The sequence below is a fragment of the Peromyscus californicus genome, unplaced genomic scaffold (assembly GCF_007827085.1).
Source record: "Peromyscus californicus insignis strain IS unplaced genomic scaffold, ASM782708v3 Scaffold_22__1_contigs__length_63687245, whole genome shotgun sequence".
NCBI classification, from domain to species: Eukaryota; Metazoa; Chordata; class Mammalia; order Rodentia; family Cricetidae; genus Peromyscus; species Peromyscus californicus.
This window is the reverse complement of record NW_026294525.1, coordinates 58,910,032-58,937,888: the sequence shown is the minus strand read 5'-3', so window position 1 is coordinate 58,937,888 and position 27,857 is coordinate 58,910,032. Positions and strand designations below refer to the sequence as shown.

General features: G+C 47.1%; 1 protein-coding gene across 4 annotated transcripts in view; it reads right to left on the bottom strand.

The window, feature by feature from the left end:
• The window catches only part of Fyn (FYN proto-oncogene, Src family tyrosine kinase), a 198,093-nt gene that overhangs the window by 16,204 nt on the left and 154,032 nt on the right, over positions 1-27,857 (bottom strand). For all 4 annotated transcript variants that reach the window (XM_052751429.1, XM_052751428.1, XM_052751431.1 and 1 more), the window contains 7 exons: positions 25,110-25,208; positions 22,310-22,413; positions 21,265-21,414; positions 18,629-18,793; positions 15,625-15,804; positions 13,901-13,977; positions 13,650-13,803 (listed from right to left, as the gene is read on the bottom strand). In XM_052751429.1, coding sequence (XP_052607389.1) covers positions 13,650-13,803; positions 13,901-13,977; positions 15,625-15,804; positions 18,629-18,793; positions 21,265-21,414; positions 22,310-22,413; positions 25,110-25,208 — 929 coding nt within the window. The remainder of the gene's footprint in view (positions 1-13,649; positions 13,804-13,900; positions 13,978-15,624; positions 15,805-18,628; positions 18,794-21,264; positions 21,415-22,309; positions 22,414-25,109; positions 25,209-27,857) is intronic.

The window sequence follows — 27,857 nt, the reverse complement described above, 5'->3', positions numbered from 1 at the left end:
TAAGAACAACCACCACCCCACCTCACCACTGCTGAGGCGGCCTGCTCTTTCCTTCCTGCCATAAGCAGGTCTGGAGTTTTCCCCACAGGCCCAGCACCATGCCCCACTCAGCAGCAAACATCACCTCCTTCCTGCCTCTGCCTTTCCTTTGTCTCCAACATCCACTCCTCTTCATCCTCACTCTAACCACAGTGTCGCGGAGCCTCGGTGTTCCAGACTCTTCTCTCTCCATCGTTCCTTCGGAAATATTCCTCTCTTGTTACTAACGTGGCCTGCTCTCTGTGGGAGGGGGCGGGTGCATTCAGATGTTTCTTATTTGAATTCTTGGCTCTTTATTTCCAAATATCTACGGGACAAGGCTTCTAGAGTGCCCTGACTTTACCTAACACAGCAGCTGTGAGCTGAGTTTATTGTTCACTGCACTGTCTAACCACATGTGAGATTACAAGAGACTCCTGAAGCAGGCAGACAATTTCACCAAAGGACTGAGTTGTAAGTTAATTCTCAACTCTTCCTTTGCAATTCGAAGATACAAACAGAACCCCCTCGGTTGTTTAGTTTGTTTTCACTATCCACTTTCTGGGCGTTGATCTCCATGTTGCCAGGCTTCGGGGCAGAAAACTTACAGATTAGCTGGGCCTTTTCTCCCTCTGGATATTTCTCGATCTAACCCATCACCTTGCTTTTGAGCCAGCACCCTGCTTTGTTTGCTCTTTGACATGTCTCTCAAACTCACCCTCTCCTGCTTCAGCTCACAGCCAAAGCCAGACTCCAGTCATCGCCTCCGCCAAGTCCTCCTGCCCTGGTACCTAGTCTCAGCTGGGTGCCCTTCCAATTAATCCTTTTAAACTACAGCTTCCTGTTCTGCCTTCTTCAACCACACAGGAGGGTCCCTCCTGATTAAATCAAAAGCTGCCATCTGGTTTCCAGGGATCCACATATCCATTCAACTCTGGTTCTTCCCATTGCAAACATACATATAATCTAGTTCGGTTTGCTTTTCCTTCTTGTAACAGGTACCCCACACCTGGCCTGATTATACTCCCTTCTGTTGGATTAGCTTGTTTGAAATGCCATTTTTCCTTCCACTTGCCTAGCGACAACATTCTCTCTCTCCCCTCCCCGAAGTCTTCTGGGATGAGCCTGATCAGAAGCAACCATTTAATGCTGGGCGATACGAGCCCCTCGAATTACTGAACAGATAATGGGTATTGCTAAGGGTGTCACATGTCTGACACATGAGTTACATATGTAAACAACATTTCCATTCTTCAGCTGAGAGAACACCACGGTGAGTTCAAGAACAAGTGTAAAGGATGGAAATGAGATCTGGATGAAAGGAGACTAGCCCAGAATCCGAGCACTTAAGACACTGTGTAGCACTCTGTCCGGGGTGTGTGTGTGTGTGTGTAGCTCAGAATCTGAGCGCTTAGACACTGTGTAGCACTCTGTCCGGTATGCGTGTGTGTGTGTGTGTGTGTGTGTGTGTGTGTGTGTGTGTGTGTGTGTGTGTGTGTAGCTCAGAATCTGAGCGCTTAGACACTGTTTAGCACTCTGTCCAGTGTGTGTGTGTGTGTGTGTGTGTGTGTAGCTCAGAATCTGAGCGCTTAGACACTGTGTAGCACTCTGTCTGGTATGCGTGTGTGTGTGTAGCTCAGAATCTGAGCGCTTAGACACTGTGTAGCACTCTGTCCGGTATGCGTGTGTGTGTGTGTGTGTGTGTGTGTGTGTGTGTAGCTCAGAATCTGAGCGCTTAGACACTGTGTAGCACTCTGTCCAGTGTGTGTGTGTGTGTGTGTAGCTCAGAATCTGAGCGCTTAGACACTGTGTAGCACTCTGTCCGGTATGCGTGTGTGTGTGTGTGTGTGTGTGTGTGTGTGTGTGTGTAGCTCAGAATCTGAGCGCTTAGACACTGTGTAGCACTCTGTCTGGTGTGTGTAGGTCTTAGCACAATACAGACCTTCCAAGGATGGTGTACTCTACACTTACATTGTTCCATAGTACTGTCACTAAATCTGTTAAACCACAGCTGCTCAACAGATGCAGTAACAGAAAAAAGGCCGACTTGAGCAGTGATTCATCCAACACCCAATGGCCAAAGACGTTATCTTCTTTGATAGAGACTTTCAAAGACTAAACACAGAGAAAATACTGGCACTATAACTACAGCTTTGCTCTGCTGATTCATGTTGGGAATGAACTCATTCTCACAATACACTCAGCATACCTGATTCCGTGCTCTCGGTTTTAAGAGAAAAGCAGATAACTGGCCCATCCCAACTCCAGGTCACAGTCTGGTTAAAGGACTCCCTACATGTCTAGTGGCCAGTCAGGAAGCCTGCCCTCCACTTTGCCACAGACAGAAATGGTTCTTGACTTGGTGGCTTCCTGTACATCACGATGGTGATAGTGGCGTTTTGAATGCTCACACAAACACTGCAGATACCTTTTGTCCTGAATCTGACTTCTATAGGAAGTGGAAGGAAGAGCCAGGAAACCGAGAATGCTCTGCAGTGATGGTCGGAACAAAGCCAATGGGGGGCGGAGCTGGACTGCGTGCGAGAATGGTCATCCAGAAATGAGCTTCAATAGATAGGAATGAAATTGTTAAAGATTCAATTTACTGGAAGAAAAAAAAAGTGGCTCCAGAGTCAGGCAGATTTGGGCTCTCGGGCTTTAGAGCCCAAGTCAGGTTCTTGTCCGTAACTTGGGATGGCAGTAGGTAAAAAGGACTCAGCAGAGTGTCTGGAGCCTGGTGACAGCTAAGAGTCAAGAGAACGCAGCTACTCCTGTGTCTGCATGGATGTGCAAGGCACTGAGGTGCACCAACAAAGGCCCTTGGCACCATCGACCCTCAAACTTCAAAAGAGGGAAGAAGATGAAGAGAATCCCCCGACTCATTCATCAACCACTGAGAATCTCCCGAGTGTCCACTGGGCCCCCAAGCACAGTGTGAGGTCATCGGGAGTGGGGCACCTCCTGTAGGAGTTTTCTCGACAGCTGAAGGAGCACAGCTCCCAGGCGAAACCGACAGAGAGCTAAAGTGTGGTACTGGCTTGAGGAAGATGACCAGGAGATGTAGGAAACGAAGAAGTGAATTGGGAACAAGAACGGCAGGGAGAGGAGGCAATAGAGAAGGATGCAGTGTGACCCGTGACTTTCGCTGAGAGAGAAAGGATCATGGCAGAGGCCAACACCAGCCTGGGGGGGCTGCCACACATCACTAGCTCTTAGTGGCTCCCTGGCTGTTTCTGGTGCCAATTCTACCACATTCTCCCAGAAAGAGTATCTCCTCCAGCTAAAGAACTGCCAACGGAGGAGGTACAGCCAGGGCAGAGCAAAGAATGCCAGATCGACCCCAGAGAACATGGTCTGCACCCTAACAGCGCTTCCAAGAGGGAGGAGCGTCAGCTTCAATGACAGATCCTGCTTTTCTAAACCAGAGAGCCACCCAAAGCCTCTTCAATGACGGAGCCACAAACTCTGCAAATAATTATACACAATATTAAGTGATGTGTGGTGACTGTAAAGTCACCCTGGAGAATAAAAGAAATCACAAAGCATGCCAGTCACAGGAAGCTGACTACTCGGCGGAGGGCAGGGTGAGGAGGCCAGGATATCCCGTGTTAGGACCTCAAGCAAAGCTGACTCGACCGGAACTCTGGTGAGTCAAACACAGCAATCATTTCAAACCTGGGCAAGTTTGGCAGAGGGAAACTCGCAATTCTCAGACCAGACACCAGGCCAAGCAGTGACGTGCAAATTTCCCAAATGCCTCTGAAGTAATAAACAGAGTGTTTCCAGTTACTCCGGTAACACATTCTGCTAAGATGTCCACTTTAAGTTCATAAGAGTTTAGCATCATGTTTTTTAGACTAAATGTAAATGAAAATCCAGAGCACAATGGACTGGGATATTATTATTATTATATTATTCCCTTTGAAATTTCAGCATGCCAGTGGGTAGGAAATCTGACAAGGTGACAAGGATTAAGGAAGAATATTGTCTCACCAGGGACGTTGGTAGAGGAGGGAGGAGAGAAACCAGGAGAGCCAGGGGCCAGAGTGGGGCCTGAACATACTGCCAAGCAATGGGCTGATTAACTAGGCACAGATCCAAGGGCTGGTTGGGATAAATCCACGGAAGAAATGTTTAGGATGAAATGGTGAGCAAGCTCCCCGGGGAGCTGAACAGGGAGCATGGGTAGAGGGGGGTCTTGGCAGGCTCATCACTGGGTTTAGAATGTAGCAGAACACAGACAGATCAGATCTAGCCACCCTCAGAGGAGCCTTGGCCACACCAGGCCACACTGGGCTAGACAGTGTGAACAGCACTAGTTTGGGGATGCAGCCTGGGACAGGCTCAGAATGCTGGGGCTTGGTTGTGAGTCTCGAAAGAAGCCCAGGAAGAGGGGCACACAGAAGACGAGCCCAACTTCAGGTTGCTTTTGAAACTGCCCCCTGCCTGACATCTGGCAGTGCCTACGCTTTGGGACCCAAGGGAGACCAGCTTGTTGGGCCCGGCACCCTCCTTCAGTTAGGAGAAAGGGGCTTGTAGCTGCAGGCAGTTCGAATGTGCCCTGCCTGTCCCTGGTTATCCAGACCATGCAAATAAGGTTCCTTCTGCCAGCAGAGCACAACAAGGAAGCCAAAAGACATTTCTGATGTTTGATGGCAGTCTGCAGTTCCTATGTACACACTTTAAAATCACAGAGGGTGGCCATCTGCTTCCTTACTGATGATTACCAAGAAACGTGGGCTGTGCAGACCGAGGACTTGCTCCTGACCACTCATAAACAACTGCCAAGCAGCTTGGCCCCAAACAGCACGAGGGCGCGGGAGATGCCCTTGTGAGCACAAAGCAGGACTACCTGTGGGCTGGGCAGATAGAGGGAGGTGCCCAGAGAGCCGGCTCTGGTGACCTGTGCTGGCAACAGGCCCATCCACATCCTCTGGGCCAACTCAGAGAGCTGTCCAAGGATGTAAGTGGCAGAAATCAGTTCTCCCCCACGCTGCAAGCCTGTTTAATCTTAAAAGGGACTGGGGAGAAAAGGGTGATTCAAAGTCCTCTTCCTTTCATTTCATCTGCCTTTCAACACAGCCTTGCTAAGAGGGAACGAGGCTCCCAACAGTTCGTCTCCATTTCCCAGCATCTGACCTGCTCCCCTGACTACTAATCTGGGTTGAAGCTTCAGCAGATAAACAAAGCAGACCCTCCCAGGAACAGCAGTGCAGGAAGCCTGGAGACTCAGGAGGCAGAATACCAATGAAGGCGACTCCAGCCTGCTGACAGGGGTGCACCCAACTCTGGCTCGGGAAGCTTCATGGAGGCAGCTTGGCTCAGTTCTGCTCATCGGATCAGCACATGGCCTCTGGCAGCTCTGGGGATGATAAACTGCCCACGTGGGCCGGCCTGGGGGTGGTGTGGTGTGGTCTGGCCATTTCAGTGCAGCCTTTCACGGCTCTGCTGGAGGGCAAGCGAGTTTCCTGCCTATACTGAAACAATGGCCTACATCGGGATGAGGTTTGCTTTGTTAAAAGACGGTCCACTTCTCTAGCAAGGAAAGAATTAGATTAAATTCAACAATTACCAGGGCTCCATCCCTCCCCACCCTCTTTCTCTGCTGACATTTGCTGTTCAGGTCACAGCACACAGTGTGGGAATGGGGATGCTGTTGTTGACAGAGAACAAGAAATTCATCCGCTGCAGGAATGGAGCACAGGGAGGGCATCTCACGGTGAGATCAGCCTTGATCTGCCACTGGATTACAGGGGCCTCTCAAGCAGCTGATTAATAATTCTGCAGGAGCCCTTGAGCTGGAACGCGGGAGCTCCGAGTCTAATAACCCCCAGTCATCGTAACAAAGGAAGGACAGGAATTGAATTCACAGTTCTGCATTGTGAAACTGGAAATCGGAAAGAAACAGGGACCCAGTCTTCCTGGCCGTGTTTGTCAACCTAGCTGCCTGCCTGTTTGTGCTAAACGGCTACTGTGCTTTTTGAATCCAAAATCTGATTATATTTAATTAGCACGGGCATCTGGGATTTCTAATACACAAAGAGTTATTAAAGTAACAAATCTTTCTAAAATATGTTCTCCAAGAAAGAATGTGTTAATTTATGCAGTAACAATTCTTAACGTGAAATAATGAACATGAAAACTGTAACAATTATGAATTCTTTGTAGTCTAATTTATATGTGAATTTTACTCCAGACAATAATCTATTCAATTTAAATTCTCAATACTGGGAGTATTTGAACAGACACATTTTTCTTCTCCTACTTAATTCACAAACCAATAGTCTTACCCAAAGTTCTAAATGGCCCTGTTTTGTTCATATAGTCCACAGACTCAAAGATTACACTGTCTTGACATTGGCTGCCTAGGGGATCACCTGGTTACTGTTTTAGAACAAATCAATGAACTAACCACACCCATGGAGAACTCCCATGCTCCTGTTCTCCACCACGATTCCAATGTGGGAGGAGCCTAGCAGGAGGCAGGCGGCAGCATGGGTTGCATGTGCCACCTGTGCATGGGTGTGTGGTCGTGCTGAGTGTGGCCACTCGCACCTACAGGGTCAACTGTACAACTACTGTCGCTAATGTGCAGTAACCGCAACATGTCCTTTGTGGTGAGGGCTTCACGTCCACTCCCAGACTGGGCTGACAACTCTACCCGTTTCCAGAAGAGGATGGGCTCAAGGTAACTCAGGCCGATCAGCAGTGATGCAAAGCCAGGATTCATACTACGATAGCGTGACTTCATAGGTTGTGCTTTTAGCTGACTCCGGCGTGCCATCTTTTGGAGCACAGCCAGGAATACAAAGAAAGAAGGAAAGGTCTGGGGAAAGAGAAGCACTATGGGGAAGAACGAGAAGTAGTGATACCAGACAGCTTCTGGCTTTCCTACATACACCCACAGCCACCGGATAGGGGGCTCACAGGAGGCAGGGGCTCCGAGAGCCTAAGATCTGGACGAAGGTAGAGTTAGCATCTGAACACAGGCCCATCCAGCTCGGCAGCTCCCGAGAGTCCCCAGAGACAAGCTCACAGTGTGCAGCCAACATGCCAGAACAAACCACGCTTTCTGGGGTTCTCACAGCAATTACAGTACTTGATTTCCTGGAAGCCCTGTGCGCACCGCTTAGAGAGCAGACAAGTATGTCTGAAGAGGGGGAGGAGAGGGCAGACCACAGCTATTTCCATTGCTACACACGAACAGTGACACTTAATATGTGCTCTGTGCTCATGGGGACTATAGTCCTGTTTTCAGGCCAGTGTCCCCATAGAGGAGCAGCAAGATCTGTTTTAGTGATGTCCAGAAGAACTGCTAGCCAGGGTCCATGAATGTAAGCACCCATGTGTACATGTGCTGATGTGTAAAGCTGCTGAGCACGTCCACCTGACATCAAACACACGTTTTTATAATAAAATAAAAATAAAAAACATATATGCCTGCAGCTTGGGGCCATGCATAGTTCGTTTCCCTCCCTCCCTCCCTCCCTCCCTCCCTCCCTCCCTCCCTCCCTCCCTCCCTTTCTTTCTTGGAGACAGTCTCTCTACATAGCCCTGGCTATCCTGGAATTCACTATGTAGACCAGGCTGGCCTCAAACTCAAGAGTTCTGTCTGCCTCTGTCTTCCTAGTGCTGGAATTAAAGGTGTGCACCACCACGACCAACCATGGATAATCCTAACAGGAGGAAAGAATAAAGGTCTGTACAAGACACTGGAATGGCAGAGACTAGCTGACTTGCAGCTGAGTTCAGGACAGAGGGTCCTATGGGATACATGGATAGAACCAGAATGCTGGTTGTCCAGATAAAATAGACTGGCCTAGGCTAAAAATGATGATGTGTATACACAACACACACACACACACACACACACACACACACACACACACACACACTCACTCATTCCAATATATCCATCATCTATCTATCTACCTATCTATCATCTATCTATCTATCTGTCTGTCTGTCTATCTCCCCCCCTCTCCCTGTGTGTGTGTGTGTGTGTGTGTGTGTGTGTGTGTGTGTGTGTGTGTGTGTGTATGGTCTTACAAGTCCCTTTCTTCTATTGATTAATAACTTTTTCTCTTTGAAGTATTGTTTAATTGTTTAATAAAAACCTTTTCTATAGAAAACATGTCTTAAAAAGTTAAGGTTATACAATATTCTTCGTTGTATTTAACCGCCCTCGAAGCATTGTTAAGTACTGCTACTTAATTCTCATACTACTCCTGTGAGGTAGTTACTATTACTATCTACTTTACAGAGGATAAAAAGGAGGCCCAAAAGGTAGCTGGTTTGCTTGAGGGTACCCTGTGGTTGATATATTGTGCACCCCAATAAACTTATCTGGGGGTCAGAGAACAGAACAGCCACTATATTAAACATAGAGGTTAGGCAGTGGTAGCACATGCCTTTAATCCTAGCATTCCGGAGGCAGAGATCCATCCGGATCTCTGTGAGTTCAAGGCCACACTGGGAACTGAGCCATGCATGGTGGCACAAGCCTTTAATTCCAGGACTTGAGATCTCATGTCTTTGCTTGAGAAAGACACATGCCTTTAATCCTAGGAAGTGATGGCAGGAAGCAGAAAGGTATATAAGGCATGAGGACCAGGAACTAGGGGCTTTTAGGCTTTTTAAGCTTTTAGGCTTTTGAGCAGCAGATCAGCTGAGATACATTTGGATGAGGACTCAGAGGCTTTCAGTCTGAGGAAACAAGATCAGCTGAGGAATTGGCGAGGAGAGGTTGGCTGTGGCTTGTTCTGTTTCTCTGATCTTTCAGTGTTCACCCCAATATCTGGCTCCATGTTTTTTTATTTAATAAGACTGTTTAGAAATTCGTGTTACGGTACCCTGCTTGTCAGTGACAGAGGTGGTTTAACCTAGGGGTCCTGGCTTCTAACCCAGGTAAGTGATGTAACTGCATCTGGCTTTTAAGTCTGCGTTACCACTCCATGAGGCAGTCACTGGCATTGCCAATCTAGGCCTGCCATGACCAGCCTTTCCAACAGTGCAGGAGATTTGTGTGTTTCCTACCCAGAAGCCTCATCTGTAATGGTCCCGGGTGGGATTAGCACCACTGTTCCTCGGCACGGTGATGGTCAGCTGTAGTTGTGTGTGCTCAGTGGAGTACTAGCCTGCTGTGAGAAGCTAAGAACTGTCACAGGAAGCAAGAGTGTCACGGCTTAAGGATGGGCTAGGAGGCAGACCCAACAGTGTGTCATGGCTAGATGATGCTATTCCTAGAAGTGGTAGGTTACTGAAGAAAGGAATCTGTGGAGTTATACTCATGGACTTCCCTTACAGGCAGAATGAATCTGTAGGGGTAGACAGAGAAAACAGAGCCCTCTCTGGGGGAGGGTGGAATGAAATAGTCTTCACAGGTCTGTCTTCCTCTGTGAGGTGGTTTCAGGACTACCTACACATAGAAAAATATTCTCAGCTACATACCAGATTCGTTCATTTTACTGGATGAATGTAAATTGAAAAAAAAAAATTGTGTCCACAGATCTGAGTGTGCTAGGTTCAAGTCAACATTAGCCAGTCCTCAGCTGCTTGAGAGCTCAGGAAGAAAGACGGAGTCTGTGGAGAATTCTCCTATCCATCCTCATTTTCTGTGAGAAAATGATGGCCCAGGGACTGGGACAGGGGAGACAGAGGTGTGTCTCACTGCCCTGGGCCCAGGTGGGGGCTGTGGTAACTTCTGGAAGGATCGAGGGAACAGGAATAGGGAGGTGCCTGTCAGCAGAGCCCAGGGGAAGGTGGAGGTGACAGGGAGGATGAGAGCTGGAGCACCTCGCTGTGGCTGTGGCTCAGGTGAGGCCATCCCGCTGGTCTCTCTGGGTTTAGATGCCCCAGCATGGATACTTCACATGCAGCCAACCCCAACTCAGGCTCATCCTCCCTCTCAGAAGTTAAGATCTAGATGCTCTCTCATTGCTCTACTGCCTGCTCCACCCTAACCACTGCACACACTGCCTCCGGGAATGGTCTCGGGCCGCTCTCCCTTTCTCCTGCACAGTAACTGGTCTTTCCACGGCTGCCCTACCCATCTGCTTGCTCTCCAGCAGCCTCATCCAGTGTTAGACGACACAAGAACAGCGGTGACTGTGACCAGTTCCCACAAGCTGGGGCTGCGTTCAACGATGCGAGAACACACGGAGCAGTAAGATGCATCTTCATTTAAAGACAAGCAATCGCCCACGGAAGAAGATGACAGCTCACCCAGGGCCCCAGTCAGTGGGTGGTACTGCTGGGCTTCACTGCCTGACTCTGATGTTCCCGTGGTTCTCCTCACGCTAACCCTTATGAGCCCTGAGGCTTCCTCCATCTTTCCCCTCTCGCTCCTTTCTTCCTTCAAGTTGGAGTCTTGCTGTTTTGCCCAGGCCAGTCTCAAATTCCTGGGCCAAAGAGACCTTCCCTCCTCAGCCCCAGGAGTAGGTGAGGCTACACAGGTACAGGCCTTGGCTTTGGCCTGGGTGTCTTCATAACAACTTTTAGCCATGTTCCTTTTATAAAACAAGGCACTCAAATACCTGCCATGGATTCTTTAAGAGACTCCAGATGGACAGAATTTCGTGCCGAGCTTATGACTAAACAGGAACTGGATCTAACTGTGAGATGTCCAGGTAATTACGAGGAATCCCAAATGTTTCTAGTTGCTTCTAGACTGCTCTCAGTAGAGGATTACCTTCCCAGGCGCTGGTCTTGAACCTCCCGGTGCCAGCAGGTTTCTGCTCACAAGCCAGGGTAGGGAGGGGTGAGTGTGGGGCTTACAGAGCAACACCACAGGAAGCCCTGTAGCAGAGCTCCACGCTGCAGTGGTGCCTGTGCCCTGCGCTGTCACACCTTGTTGCCTGGTGTGTCTGTGTGCAGTGACAGACATTTCAGAGCACCCTGAGATGGGAAACTCACAACTGTTTTGCAAACAATTGTCATTCACGGTCCTAAAATAGCTACATTTGGCACATGTTTCAGAACACTGCCTGAGCTCCCATAATCAAGATGCGGCACGGCTGTGGCCTGCGGGTGACATAAAACCCGACTTGCAAATATTATTAGGCACATGGACCAGCTGTCTAGAGGAGCTGATTAATCCCCGGCAGGAACGCCGGCATGCAGCACACATGCCATCTGCAGAATACATTGGCAAATACATGCCGGACCTTTCTATCTAGTGGAAAGGCCAGGGCGGGGCCAACCCAGTGGAGGAATTGTAGGAACAGCTGGGCTATCCAAGGCTGGAAAATGAAACTCTCTCTAGTCCCCTGACACATGTGAGTTTGAGAGGTTGCCCCTGAAGGCTTTTTCCATAAAATAAAGGGGAAATAGGACTTATGACTAATTCTCTCCATTTTTACACTCTGCTCTCTGATTCACTGTCTCAATGAGAGACAGCGGGCACAGCTCAAGAGCATGCCTGTACTGTTTTGAAATCCTGGTCTTTCACTTGCGAGCTTCGTGACTTCGAGAGCAGTACAAATAAATGACTGCTAACTTTCTGAGTCTATTTCCTGTCTCTTGAAAGTCAGGAAGTTCCAGCTCCTCAAATGCCCTGGCCTTTCCTTGTTCTCTGCTTCAAGATAGTATCTCCTTCCATAGTCCAGTCATCTAATTCTTACTTATCGCATCCCAGTGTTTGGTTTGGTAAAGGAAAGAAAGAAGAAATAATGTTCTAAGAGGGAAGGATTGGGAAATAAAGTCAAGGAAATGCTGAACAAAGGATTAAGGCTGGTCCTTGGAAAGGAGCTCTTCGTCAGTGGTCGGGATGTGACGGGGAGGCAGGGCTGAAAGGCAGTCCTCATGGGGAAGCAGGAAGGTAGGCTGCACGGCCAGTCTGAGGGGGTCCTGGACAGGTTCCAGAGCAGAAGCTGACATGAGAGGTGCCAGTCACTTAAGGCCACTGTTTTAGGTACCCTAATGAATGATGCACGACTTATATAACCAGGTCCTTCTAACAGACCTCTGTTAGCATCCGCTGCCTCCCGGCCCTGCCCCCTTCTCATATATGGATGGATCAAGGGTGTTAACCACAGACTCTGCAGAGTCCAAAGTCTGGTTAAAAGTGAGAAAACAGTCTTGCAGCACCCCCTCTGCCACTGAGATCTTCTCTCTCACACAGAAGAAAGCTCCTGGGTTCTACTGGAGCCGTTTGCTAAGTCAAATATTCAGATATCAACCTTCACCTGCTCTCCCTCAGGGCCAGGTCTCTGCTCACATTCCCTCAGACCCTCTTGGCACACCGTGTCACCAAAGTCATGTCTGCATGCCTCTCTGCTTAGAGACACAGCCTCCTTTTGTGTTCTCCAACTCTGGGTGTGTGTATGTGTACATGCTCCTACCTCACGTGACCCCTCGGGGAGGCTCGCTGTGTGGGCATTGTCCCATCACCAGGACAAGCAATGCCACATGTTGGAGGAATTCAAATAGCTGAGCTGTTTGCCCAACATGAAATGGAGCATTTGGACAGTATCTGTAAGCAGGCAGAGCTAGTTTGACATTTTCCCTTATCACTCATCATACTTCCATTCTGAGTCAAATGAAAGAAGCAAAGAATTGGCATGAAAAGCAAAAAGAAGAGAGAACTAGGAAAACAAGCTTCTAGAAATGAGTGAAATGGCTATTATTCATTCCGAAATTGTAGAAAGCACCATCCTGCAATATATTCCAGTTACTGCTCAGCCTGGCTCAGGTGGCCAGGCTCTGGTTAATATTACCAATGAAACCCACTCTCTGCCGAGTTCCAGGCATTAAAAGGCAGAGAAGCCTCCACAGTTGCTAGTTCTTCACTCTGTTCCACACCAGGACATGTGAACAACCAGGAAGGCAGAAAACACCCTCGGGAATTCCTTCCTCACATCTGGAGCTCTACTAACTCACATACAGTCAACCCCAGTGGGCTGGCTTCCGGTTTGGTTTGTGCTTTACATAAAGACTGTGAAGTTTTGCAAGGATTGAGTGGCGGCAAAGAAAGAAAGAAGGCTTTTCAAGGAACTGCCACCATCCAGTTCCTGCGGACCATCTCTTTTCCCTTCACTCTTTGCTCTGAACTCAAGAGGCTACATCAAGGCTGCAGTCTGAGGCTGGCCTGGCCGGGGCCCTGGAAGGCAGCTGCAGACTGAGGTCAGGATCAGCCTCCATGTGCCTCTGCGGGCTCTCTACTGGGAGGCACCTTCACTCCGGCACTACCCACCCCTCTTACCTTCCAAACTTGGCTGCCCTGGTATTAGCTCTGAGGCACTGTACTGTGCTCAGTGTTCTGAATCCCTGCTTGTTCTTTTGTAAAGGACTGTTATTAAAGTCTTTCCTTAAGAATGTCACCTGCTTTCTGCTGGGACATGACTGACTGGAAACTAGCTATAACTTGGTTTCCCAGAGCATTCTTTTTCCAAAAGCAGAGCACTGTGGACCTTGATACTTCCAGAAAGGCAGGTGGACCATGGGAGTAGACACCTGCTCACCAAACCAGTACTGCACCCGTCTACTGGGCCCACTAATCCCCTACCTGAGAACTGTCATACTCCTGCCAGCTCAGAGAAAAAAAAAAGAAAGGGCAGCTGGAAGAAATCGAGTAAGGAGGAAGGCTGTGCAAAGCAAGGATGCAGTCCGGAGCCTGTCACGGGGTCTCCCACCTTGTCTCGCTGTGTACTCGTTGTCTTCAATCAGCCGCGCCAGCCCGAAGTCAGCAATCTTGCAGATGAGTCCATTCCCCACTAGAATGTTCGCCGATCGCAGATCTCTGTGGATGTAATTCATCCGCTCGATGTAAGCCATTCCCGCAGCCACCTGTGGAAACCGAGGGGCCAGCACAGCTGTCACACCACAACCCCTCATGTGCCCATGTCGATCCAGCCGCGCCTGAGCAAGGTACCCCATAGCCTACCTGTGCTGCCATGTCCACAAGATTCGGCAATTTCAGAGCTCTCCCTTCACCATCTTTTAAGAAGTCAAGCAAACTTCCTAAGAATGGGACATAAAACAGTATTAGTCACTCGGAAAGGCAAAGACTCCTGGCGCGCTGTATGTGATTTCGTACTGTAAGTAAAGGGTAGCTGAATGGGACAGTACCACCTACAGAAAAAGAAAGGTTTGTATAAAAAGCAGAGAAACAAATTCCAGGTTTTAAAAAGCAAGTTTTAGCATCTGGAAATAAACAGCAATTATTCTGTTTCTTAGGACAAAGAGTTTGGTAAACTCCTTTTCTGTCACGAGGAGGGAAGGGTATGTCAGGAACTGAACCATGGTCACACGCCCCTGTCACCCCTGTGGAGCACTGAGCACTGAGGACGTAGTGCCAGAACCAGGAGCGACCGTTCCGCCAGGGAATGTGCCAGAAGTGCACATCCTCAGGATCCAGCCCAGGCTCAATCGACTGCATCAGAGACTACGGAGTCAGACCCAGACACCCGTGTTTCCAGAGGTCCTCAAGGTGACTCCAGGATCGGGGACTTTTAGAACCACTGACTCATTTTCAGGTCTGAAGCTGTGAATGTAGCGTCTGAGGAATGTGGGGCAGAGAGCTTCTTAATTAGATCACAGGCAGCCAGGCCTCTGCCTCAGACATCTGAGACAAACAGGCAGAGCTGCAGAGCCACGCTTGGAAGCTGCGTGAGGAGGCCCAGAACGGACACCAAGGCGGAGATAATCAGTTGCAGGAGCTGGGGGCACATGATGGCCGTCAGTGGGGTGTTTTTGTTTTTTTTTAAATGCTTTAATCACAAAGCTATTTACAAAATAACCCTGGATCCAAAGGGCAAATAATCTGCCAGGAAAAAATTCCAATTATATTTTAAAAGAGAGTACAGAGAAAAGAAAAATTACACTAGTGTCTTCTAAAGTACAATGCACGGCCTTTTAAGGCTGCTTCTTGTTTGCCTCATTTATTTTTCCAAAACAAAGTGCTCTCTGGCTTCATCCCCAACAATGCTGGTTTGATTATAATGATGTACACATGCACATGTGTGCACCAATACATGAATGTGCAGGGAGGGAGGGAGGGAGTAACTGCATGTCGTCTCTTCACCTGACATTTGAAGAGAAAACTGGGAAGAAAGATGTTGATCTGAAGCCTGAATAACCCACCAATTGTTTGCTATTGATTATTTAGCCCTAAAAAGGGAAATGCAAGAGAAACCACTGATTCAAAATGGCAGCAGGTTTTATAGCCCTCTACATTAGCTCTGATATAAAATGGGAGGTGTTTTTTCTTTTTTTTTGGTTTTTGAGACAGGGTTTTTCTGTGTAGTTTTGGTGCCTGTCCTAGATCTCACTCTGTAGACCAGGCTGGCCTTGAACTCACAGAGATCCACCTGGCTCTGCCTCCGGAGTGCTGGGATCAAAGGCGTGCACCACCACCACCTGGCTTAAAATGGATGTTTTAATTATGCAAGGAACACTCCTGATGTGTAACAGGCCAAACTGTACTTCTCAAGAATCTGGAGGGCAAGCTCAATGTCCCCCCTTTTCTAAGTGTTATCCCGAGTGAGCACAGCTGGCACATTCCTGAGGGGAATCCCTGGCCCATGTAGAAACTGGGGGCTAAATAACAGTCCCTGCAAGCTGCAGCCAGTGTGAGGAGGCGGCGGAGGTGAGAGAGCGCCGTCCCACCTTTACTCATGTACTCCGTGACGATGTAAATGGGCTCCTCGGACACGACGGCGTACAGCTGCACCAGTTTATCATGCTTTAGCTTCTTCATGATCTGTGCTTCCTCCAGGAAGGACTCCGGAGACATGGTGCCCGGCTTAAGAGTCTTTATGGCTACTTTTGTGTTTCCATTCCAGGTACCTACAAACATCCCACAAGACTAAGTCAACCCAAAGATACTCTTTTCATGGGAAAAATAATTTTGACTAGCAACTATGTGCATAAAATCAGACTAAGTTTTAAAAGGTTCTTAGGAGCAAAGACAATTAATTGCAAAGGACTCAGTCATGTATTTCAACAGAAAAAATTAGTTTGCTCATAGCTGTTTAATAATTCACTAATTACTGAATCAATTGCTATTTGTTATACATCAGTCTTTATTATGGCTCATCCATTTAACTGTGAATTTACACCAAAAAGCTCTGGGCTCTTGAAGTGATAAGAGTCTAGGATTTTAGAATAGTTGTCCAATAGTTGTCCCTCAGATAATAGGAAAAGCCTGGAAGAAATGAGATGAAATTCCATCTTAGAGGGTGTGCCCCCATAAATATATGGCCACACACCGAGGATGCTTGGAAATTGGTTCTAGGCTTCCAACCATCTGCACGGGATGAGTTACCTGATTGAGTCCTTAAGCAGCCATGCTAAATGTGCCCAGAAGCACAGGCAAGGAGCACACCGTCTCCTTGCCCACACTTCCCCAAGCAAGGTAAATCCCTCAGGCTTCTGGAGAGTTAGCCAGGAGAACAATGGCTTCCTGCAGGTGGACTGCCAACCCAAACAGCAGCGAGGAAAGAGAAGTATCTAAACGCTGTGTGTAAATACTCCTTTAAAAATCAAGCTGGCCCAAAGGTGAGGCCGGTTTAGTATCCGTTAGTTCACCTGAAAAATACAGGAATGGACTAGCTTTTCATTCTCTTTTGGTTCTCAATTAGAAAGACAAAATTCTGGCTTATTCCATTTTTAACTAATGACTTTGAAGGATAATTTTATAAAGGGAAAATAAAAATCTGCTAAGTTCTGACTATATTGCTTACAATTTAAAAGAGAACACAGGTTCAAACCAAGACTGACTCACATGTAACCTGACTTCAGATCTAAGGAGCCTGTATATTGAAGCATTTATTATTCTGTTAAAACATACAATCACAACATGTATCCTATGGGGGAAAACCTATGAAACAGCCAGTGCCTTAAAGAGTTCAATGATCTCAGGAAATATCTGCCACTCAGTGTAAATGGGAACTGACAACTTTTAAGTGGCCTCCATGATTTAACTGTTAACATTTTCCAATTTAAGCCCAGTGCACTCTTCCTCTCTCAGCTCGGGTAACTGTCTAGGCTTCTATCCCAACTCTTCCATTCCATGGGAAACAACACCTTAGTGCTCTGTAATGATGATTTAAAGTTGATAGTTCCAAAAGTTGGAAGATAAAATTTCTTATAGCGTCCGTCCAATTCTTCCTGATTGTGTGATCTGATGAAATTTCTTAGGACTTACAACTTCAATTATAAGTTGGATAGATAATGAAAAACAAGTTATATAAGCAGATTTTATAATAGTTGAGATAACATCTAGACAGGGATGGGCACATTAATGTGGATTCACTATTGTAATATGCACAGTAGCTAATATATACACATGCATGTATACTTCCATTATCCATCTGGGCATCTGTTTATGTGTCTGCATGGTACCTGCTCTGCTTCAAGCACTTTGATTACATTAACTCTCTTACTGCGGATTATACCTGAAGACCACACGTACCTGTTTATATCCTTTTAGACTCTAAGGAAGGGAGGTCCCAATACTTTGTTATTATTTTACGGACAGATGTTTTTGGGAGGGATCTAAGTCTGTGGATGGTCTGTAAACAAAGTTGCATCTGACCCAGAGGATAATAATTGCCATCTCAAGGGCCCAGTGCAGTTGGCATTACTGACAAGCAAATGGAAGAATGGTGTGCATGGATCTAAGATCTACAAGGAAGTTTAAACATGTCTGATATAATCCTCAAAATAGTCCAGTGGAGCAGCTATGACTCTGGTTTAACAGATGAGGAACTGAGGCTCGGAGGTGTTAAACAGGCCCGTATTTATGCTTAATCATCCAGCAAGGGTTTAGACCCAGGCTTGGCACGCAAAAGGCCCATGACCTTTCTCTAGCTGCCCCCACACAGCATCTTACCGTCCCATTCCACAGGAAGAGAAAGCACCACATTCACAGCGTGTTGACTTCCTGTCTGCAGGTGCTTAATGAACCACATGAAATAGGACAGATGAACACAGCAAGGTGCCACCACATTCTGCAAACCCGGGCTTGACGCCCATCTACATAGGTTAAGGGTCTTGGTCCCAATGGTCACATATGCATTTCTGTTCAGAACTGTCCTTTTCATTGGCTCAGAGATGCAGCCAAAATAGAATGTGCCCTCTGCCTTACCAAGCCACACTTCAGCGAAACACCCCTGCCCCAGCTTCTTCTCCAGAAACAACGAATGACGTGCAACTTCCCAAGCATCTTTAGCCAATCCAGAAGTTTGTGGGGTACAACTTGATGAAATCACAGTTAAGTTAAAACACAAACCATCAGCTTTCTCTACAGGAAAGGGAATTAATAAAGAAAACACAGTCCTTATAATCCAGAATCATGCATGCACTAGGAAAGATGGAAGGTGACGTGCCCTGAGGGCACCATTCAGCCAATATCTGCAGCTGGCAAGGCTGGGTAAGACACTCTGCAGGTTGGAATATTCCTTCCACCAGCGGCAGGGCAACCTCAGCCATCTGCCACTCTTGCTCTTTTCGATCTTTTTGAGATTCCAATTATTTTTAAAATAAAAATTGAGTAATTCAAACTGTCTTCCAGGTCATAAAAAATATCTTTATTTTCACCTTCCATCTTTGATGTTTGGGATTTCCCAAACGAGGAAGCTAATAAAAGAGTAATTGAGTCTCAGCATACCCATCCATACTTCCCCAAACTGCCCATTTCCCAGTCTCTTGATCAACTGCAGGGATTCTCGAGGGATCTCCCAGACATCTTTGGTTTTGACAGACAGATCGGTAAGCCTTGGCATCCCTTTGTGACAGGGGACTACTAGGCGGCAGCAGAGACCTGCGGCTCTCTCTGGAGGAGCAGGCAGCGGTGAGGGAGAGAAGAGCAGAGCATGTAACAACAGTTGCACAGGCCACAGGAGATCCGACAAACACAAGCAAACACATTCGCTGGAGGCGGAGGAGGGCATGTCAGACGTGGATTTTACAGTTCCCCTGGCGTGCTCCGTACACACAGGTGCAGAGTGCTTTGGCTTCTGTGTACTTCAGTCTAATGGACCAGCATACATATTCTGGAATTCTGAAAATGCCCTTGCTAATTTCAAAAAGTGCATACATAAAAATAAAACATGTGACTGTCCTTTTCCCTTCTGATATCTAGATGGCCTAAGGGTTGAAGGAATCTCCCTGGTACAAATGTGTTTAAAATGTGACTTGAGCACGGGAGCCTTCCACAGAACTCTGGTCTGTTGGTGTGCTGTTGGTGGACCTCAGGAGCACACCTGGCCGGGCAAAGCATGTCACATGTTCTTCAGGACTGCTTTGTCCTGATTCTGGTCTACCGTCCTGTGTGCTTGCACAGCTTTTATGGGCAATTTCCCACTAAAAACAAACAAACATGAAAACACAACCTTTAAACAGCTTCCTGCCTATAAAGTAGGAGTCCGGATTCCAACGCAGAGTGGAAATTAACACTCACAGAAACTCAAGGACATGAAAGACAGGGGAACAGAGCTACTGCTCGGGTTACTGGGAGGTTGGGTTTTCCTCCTTCCTTTTTGAAAAGAATATACCTCTGAGAATCTAGCAAAGGTAAGGGGAGATCGACTAAACGTCAACAGAGCAAGCCCTCAGGGACAGATGCAAGCCACACAGAGTCTGGACTGACAGGCGGGCAGAGCCCTCCGTGTCCCTTGAAGCCCCTCCGAGTCAAACACAAACTTGGCTGCCTCTTTTCTGGGACTCCTAGCTTCTTCTCCACTTTTCTGTTTGATGGAATCTAGTTCTGAGATGTTCAGGCAGGAAATTATTTATGTGTCAGCATTTCAAAGGCATTCTACGTGCAAGAGAGAAAGAGGAAAGAGGAAAAGCCAATATAAAAACAAATCTAGCTCAAGACAGATTTTTTTTTCCCTGAGATTAAAAAACGTCTATTGTTCTTCATATCCGCTCTCTCCTTCCAGCTTTATGATGTTATTAAGGTGCCCTTTCCAGCACACTATTTTCAAATGATCCAAACCCTGGGGATCCTGCTGATGTTTGCCTGTAATGAAATACATTTCAGCATTTGAAAAATCCTTATAACACACAGGCATTTTGTGTATATCTCTGAAGCTCAGGGAGATTTTCTGCTCCATTTCTCTCAATATTTCATTAGAATCCATGTAGAGTGAGAGAGCTAATGCCTGAATCATTGGCTACTCAGGTACTGTTAATTTTTTCAATTGCTCATCAATGGCCAGAATCAATTCATAGGCATTTCTTATTGTTATTTTTAAAAGACTACATTTTTTGTGCTAAAAATAGCACAAATATTTTTCAATGTGGGGTAAAAAATCTGGGTGTGGCTCCTGTCTGTAATCCCAGAATTCAGGAGGCTGAACCAGGAGGACTGCTGTAACTTTGAAAGGTCACCTTGGGCCACACAATGAATGCTGGGATACCTAGGGCTACAAGTGAGACCTTATCTCAAAGGAAAAGAAAAAAAAAGGGGGGGGTTCGTGTGCACTGTACAGTGGGACACACCTGTTAACCAAGGAAAGCAAGCAGAGCATATTAAACAACTGCACATAAAGCTACATACTTAGATAAAATGCACGCACATATACATATATCCAATCATTAAATTGCCAAGAACAAAAGAATGCTATCACTTGGTGTGACGACAACCTAATCTTTGTTTAACGTCATCACAACAGCTGGGTGTGATGGCACACACCTTTGATCTCAACATGTGGATCTCTGAGTTTGAGGCCACCAGGCCTACATAGTGAGACCCTGCCTCAAAAAAGAAAACAGAAAGTCACAATAGAGGTAATAGAGCGCTGTGCCCATACACGTAAGCCTGGGCGGGAAGCAGCCCATGGAAAACTGAACGCAGATTTACTTCTGCTGACAAACGGTCATGAAATGCAGGGATGTGTGTGCATCCCCACTTCAGGGCGAGCGTCAAGGGGTGTTTCATGTGAGCCTGCCCAGGGACAATCCTTTCTTCCTTTCCTTTGACAGTTCTGTATCACAGGAGGGCAAGAGGGAAAGAACTTGCAAGGATTTTTATTATGAAAATAAAAACGACAACTACTTTTAAGATTTAAACTACTGCTTTCTACTTGGGGGAACCTCTGAAAAACACATGAGGAAAATGCTATCTGTGGTAGAATAGCAACAGAGCCACTAGTTCAAGTCTGACGCCAGGGCATGCACAGGAAACAGCTCTACTTAGGGACTCCATAAGCACCTGGGATCTCCTCCTTTCCCTTCCTGGCTCTGGGCCCACCCACTCCTTTCAATGTCCAAACGCTGAGTGGTTAGAATTAAGGTTACCTGAGTAATGTTGTACAAGCTGCTGAAGAGTTTCAAACTGGGCCCGGGTTGTGATATAGTATCCGCCATTGTCAAGCTTGCGAATTTTATAATGTTTGACATGGTCTCCTTTCATATCATCCCAATCACGGATGGAAAGTGAGTAGGCACCTGGCGAATAGGCAAAGCATTAGCGGGGTCAATCACCTGTGATTGCTAGTCTGTTTCGAGGGTCTCATTTATTTGACTATTCTAGTAATTATCAAAAGGACACACATACATGCATGCACATACATGCTTACACACATACACACATGCACAACACACACATATGAGGGGGGAGGAGAGAGAGAGAGGAGGGACATACAGACACACACCATCTCTACTCAGTCACAGGACAAAGACAACCCTTGTTGTCCTGCCAGTGTCAGAAGATGTCAGCAACAAAATGACTACTCCTAGAACTAAAACTTCCCAGCTATTTTTCAGAGTTTCCTTTCAGCTTCTTGTGTTGTCTAACACAGCCCAGACCAAATCACACCGGGCAAGGTTAAGAGCGGTACAGTACAGGACTCGAGGTGAGCTGGTCTCCTGCTTCATTTCCCAGGGGGTACCTGAGAGGTGGGGAGGGTGAGGACGGAGATCATGGAGGAACAGAAGGTGGGCACAAAGGAAATGAAGTGTTGCTCCTCTGAAAGGAAGCTCCAGAACTCTGCTGCCGACACTTCACAGGGACAGGCTACAGTGTATGGCAGAGACCACCATTCCTTTCCCGTTGACCTACCTCCTCCTGTGGGCTCTAATGAGTTATTAACAGAGGGAAGAGGGAAAGGAAAAGACACTGTAGAGACACTGGCGCTCTAGCAAGGCCCGAGTCTGAGGCAGGGATGCTGTCTGCCATGCTCTAGAGCCACGTCTCCTGGAGCGGTCTGCAGTTCCAGAGTCTTCAGGAGACAGGACGGGCTGTGCCAGCTAAGACCCTTGTGCACTACAGCAAAGCCTTCCAGCCTCAAGACTAATCCATGGACTTGAACGACAAGGCAGCTGCGTCCTCTCCAGATCTTACCTTTGGTGGTTTCGCTCTCGCGGATAAGAAAGGTACCTCTTGGGTTTCCAAAGGACAGGAGCTGTCGCTCAGCATCTTTCCGGCCAAGTTTTCCAAAGTACCACCTTTGAGGGAGATGGAGGAAAAAAAATAAGGCCACCTGTGACTGAGCAAAGCAGCTTTTCCTCCACAAATTCCTTCTCCCCTAATGTTGCCCCCACTGTCCCCCACTGTTTATTTTTCTAGCTTCATTCAGTGCCTTTTCAATCTACCCCTGATTCTATCCTTTCTCCAGCTCTTTCATTCTTAAAGAAAAACACCTGATTTGAATCGTGGGTTGTTTTCCTTCCCTCTAGGACGACAGGAATGCACATGTGTGAAAAGTGCCACCTGCATGCACAGAAAGAGAACCTGCCACCTTGTTTGAAATGCCACCTGCAGGAGATGCTTCCACAGCTCAGCTATGAGACCCTTGATTTCTGAGCATAATTACAACTCCTGGGAAATACCAAGACGCAGCCTACTAGAGAGACAGCTCATTAATCAAGCATTATTTTTAACAAGAAGCTCACTCAGGATGGATAAAGAAGGAAGGTGGATAACATTTCCATTCAAGCTCCACTTATGAGAATTCTCAAGAAAGGAAGGCAGCTCTAGCCCTGATCTGAGACGACTGTTGTCCTTGAAAGCCCGGCTTGACTGTCTCGTCCCGCCCGCAGGTGTGAGGGCTCAAATTATCAACGAGCATTTCCCAGCACCTGGCTTGGGATCTGCAGCCCGGCTGTCTTGGACACAGCTGTGGAGACAGCTTACTGCACAACTGAGATCTGTGCACAGGCAATGAGCATGCCCGGAAAAATGAGTCGGTGGGGGAGACATTTTACCATTCCCATGCAGCAAACTGATGGCTCTTTTGTGCCGTGGTAGGAAGCCTCAAGTCACCTCAGGCTCTATTTTTATGTGTCTTTTGTCTCCTCACCTGTCCTGCCGAGCCCTAACCAGAGCCGGGCAATTGGTTCACATCTCAGTACTGTGTTGTAGGTGAGTGGTTAAGTGTACCAAGGGCCCAGGGAAGTTTTGGAGCATTCCACTAGCATCTGTGTGTAGGAACAAATTTTAGGATGTTTAACTATGACAGCATGCAGCTTTAAAATGTAGCTAATAAGTTCACTATCTGTCCTCCTGTGAGGGAAAGAATTTAACTGAAGAAAATCCCACCACTCCAGCTGTCCGGTGACTTGAGAGGTGCCAACATTTTCCACAATCCTAGTCTAGCAATAGTTGGTGTGAAGGACATGACACCAATTATCTGTGAGAAATGTCTTTCTTGGTTATGTATCAATAACTCAATTAAGATGTGTAAAATAGTGGGGAAGGGGGCTTGGAGAACAATGGAGGACACCTAACTAAACAGTACTTTTTTTTTTTTTTTTTTGTTTTTTGAGACAGGGTTTCTCTGTGTAGCTTTGCGCCTTTTCCTGGAACTCACTTGGTAGCCCAGGCTGGCCTCGAACTCACAGAGATCCGCCTGGCTCTGCCTCCCGAGTGCTGGGATTAAAGGCGTGCGCCACCAACTAAACAGTACTTTAACATCATGCTAATTAATTGCACACATAAAAACCATAGGCTTTATTAGAAAAAGCTACCCCAACCTAAAAAACCTAAAATATTAAAAATCCTTATTATTATAAATATGACTTAAATACGTAGCCAATGGGTTTCCAGTGAAATCAAAGTAATGTTATTCCGTAATGAGTTTTAAATTCTGAAAAGGCATTGGAGATATTTACAGATCTGTCCTAAAATAAAAATTCAGTACAAATACATGTATTTACTGATAATGAAACATAGTAATAAGGAGGGGGGGGGAGAAAAAAGAGCTCAAAACCACTGGGTGCTGGAGAAGTGGAAACCGATCTCCTCAGTACAGTCAATACACAGGAATTAGAGGAGATACTGGTCGGACTGGGGATTTGGCTAGGGTGACCAGTCTAATCCTCCTTGCTGTGCCTCAACAAACCCACAGCAGAATTAAACACAAGAGCTGCAGGTTGTGTGCACCTGACTTTCTCTCCCTTTCTAGGGGGCCAGGTCCCAGGGCTGGGGCCGAGGCCACGTTCCTGAGTTCGGGACATCACTGTCCCTCTCCTCTTGCTGGCGTCCTACAGATGTCTCTGAGAGGAGAAGGAACAGCCATCAGTCACTCATCCTTTGAGAAGCCTGGAGTCTCTCAGCACTTTTCCTAAACTGCCTCCAGTGGGAGAGTGGGGCCGAGTGACTGCTAGTCAGTGTCTGTCAGCCATGAGAACAACCGAGACCTCAAAGGCAAACATCACCTGAAACCCACAGCTGCAATATTTTCCAAGCTGTGGGACTTGCTGTATGTGAAATACTTTTACCTGGAGCCAAAAGGTATGTCTTGTCAGGACTCTCAGCATTTCTGATCACCAGGGAGAAGCCTCCTAGCTTACTCTCTACTAATTATTTGCCTCCTCGGTGCCCGGGGAGCAGACTGCAGGTGCACCAGGGGCTCTCAATAATACAAGCTGCGGTCGGCGTCTCACCACGTTAGTTTTTAATCTAGAGCAAGTTATTAGGTTTTCATTTAGGGTACTCATGTAAGCTTCTAAATAAGAAAAAGGAAGAGATGAAGCTAACACAGTGTATTCCAGAGACCTGACAGAAATCAGAAGAACACAGCAGCATTATATTCTCTCAACCCTTAATCACTGGTGAATTTCTTCTCTCCTGTGCCACGTCACTGGCATTTATTGTGACAATTAACTTTTCAAAGCAGGTAGAGAAAACAACAACAACATACTCTTCTGCCTGGATAGAGTCGACTGGAGCCACGTAATTGCTCGGAATGTAACCAGTTTCCCCCGTTGTCAAGGAGCGGGCTTCCCACCAGTCTCCTTCCCTGCAAAGGAAGAAGAGGAGAGACGTGACTGCATCATCCATCCGATGGCACTCTGCAGTCAGATTCGATGCAGCCATCGGCCCTTGGTCATGCAGTTCTGCAGTCTTGCTCCCCTTCTGGAGAAACACCAGCCCTAAGAAGGCCAAATGGCTTACAACCCAGACCACCCTGACCTGAAGAAGCCAGGGCTGCCTCTTGCCTTCTGGGGAAATTACGCAGCTGAACCGGTAGTGCTGTCTAGTGCCACAAGGCTCTAGGTTCAAACCCAGCAGACGGTAGAAGCAAGAGTAGAAGTTCAAGGTCATCCTCGAGGCCAGGGATCCTAAAATAAACACTTTTTCATGTAGGGCTACAGGGAGCATGTACTTGCAGGAAAAGCAATTTTCTGGGTAGGAGGTGAACTTGGATGAGGTGTGTGTGGGAGTACACACTGCAGCCTCAGCTTACTTGGGGAAATCTGCAGACTGTTTGGGGGAAGGAAGCCTGTTAGGAGGTGCAGTGAGTGATGGATGAATGCTTAGTGTACCCATCTTGCTTGCTCTTAGGAAAGTGGGAAGACATGCTTTCTGCAGGTAGAATGATCAAGAACATCGTTGAGACAAGCTTGCCTCAGACACTTTCAATTGGGGGTGATTCTATCGACACTCCTAACTTTAGCCTGCCTGAATGTGACAAAGGTGGGCCAGTGCACAGCTGGACGGCAGGAGCGGGAAAACTCAGGGGGCAGTGAACGCTGAGGCATGGCAGCAAAGTGCTCAGAGAGTGAGGCGGGGTTGCGTGGGGTGGGGGCTGGGGATGAGTGCGGGAGGGTGGGGGGCACTTTCAACACTCAGTTTAAAGTCACTGTACACAAAGGAGGCGTTCACACGCTTGGGTTCATGCAACAAAGAGAAAGGATGGAGTGTGAGCTTCCTCCCATTAACAACGGGTGGGCGGCAGGTCGGATGTGTGGAGGTTAGCTGCGACTCTCCACCAATGAGGCCACCCTCCTGCACATCAGGCCTCTCAGTCTGCGACTATTACAGATGCAACACCTCCTTGCCTTCCTTTAGTCCTTGGAAATAACAAGAGAAACCCCAGGCCTTTAGTTAAAAAAAAAAAAAAAAATCGCCCTTTGGCTGGGCTCTGTGGATGCTCTCAGCCAAGGAAGAAATCCAGCGTAGGGCTAGGGGAGCATTCTCTCCAACCTGTCTCCTGTTCAGCTGGAGTCTTTTCAGGTTCCCTATGATGCCACTTCTGAGCAGGGGGTACCAAGGAGCAGTGAGTCAGGTGGGGTTTTAGAAAGTCACAGAAAAAAATTGGTGACTAGTCCAAGTGGGTGTGGCTGTGGGATGACAGACTCATTCACAAGAAACCAAAGTGCTAGTAAGGTGTGTGTTTGTTTCAAAGATTTATCTTTTTAAAATATTATGTGCAGGCATGAGTGTGTCTGTATGCAGCTCTATGTGTATGTGAGTGGAGGTGCCCCTGGAGGCCAGAGGTCTCTGACTCCTGGAGCTACAGATGGTTGTGAGCTGATGTGGGTGCTGGATACCAAAACTGGGTTTTCTGGAAGAACAGCACGTGCTCTTAACTCCTGAGCCTCTTAACTCCCGAGCTACCTCTCTAGTTCTAAAGATTTAAAAAAAACTTCTTCCTTGGCTAGGTGTGGTGGAGCACACATTTAGTCCCAGCACCTGGAAAGCAGAGGAAGGTTGATCTCTGTGAGTTCGAATCCAGCCTCGTCTACACAATGAGTTCCAGGCCAGCCATGCTATATCATAGTGAGAGCCTGTCTTGAACACACGTATTCCTCAATGTCTTATTTAACCCTATTAAACAAACAGATCAACCACGAGAGGGATATTGTAATCTACCCAGAAAGCCCTTTAATTACAGCTCAATTATATCCACATTCTTTGAAATATTTATATATATCAAAGACTTTACATAGATAAAAGTACCCGAAGAATCTAAGAGCCATGCCATTTTCCAAGCACATGGAAGTCTACCCCAGCTACAACCTGTACTTGTGTCCCTCCTCCTTGTAGTTCAACTCATGACTTGGTACGGGGGTGCTCTGCGGCAGACTGCTTGCCTGGTGTGTCCTGGTTCCGAAGCCCAGCACCACAGGAATATACACAGTTGTAAGTCTAGCATCAAATGTATCTGTGAAGTTATGCTAACCATTATGTGTGTGTGTTTAAGAGAAAGGCTTTGGAAACACCACCTCCATATGAACAGTGACAATCTTTACTGCTCTGAACTTCCACTAGATGGAGACATTTCATCATTAAAAAAAGCACCCACTGGCTCCTCACTGCAACCAGTCCCCCAACCTGGGAAATGCTCCAAAATGGCGAAGAAAAATCAAGTGCTTGTAACACAGCTTACTTTCTAATCTACAAAATTGTTATCAACTTAGTTATAATTGAGTTAAGTTAAGAAACAGAAAGGCTAGCATCAATTCTGGGTGATGTCAGCATCAATGGGGTCAGGAAGCCAATACACCTTGCTGCAAATTGGGACAAGCCCAGTTTTATTCAGGTGATTCGGTATTAATGAAGCAAGTTCCAATTTAAGTTAGTATGACTTGCTGTTTGGTGTAGGCACCTAAATAGTTCATCACACATTAGAATCCAACAGTCAGCCATTAATAACACAGAGTTT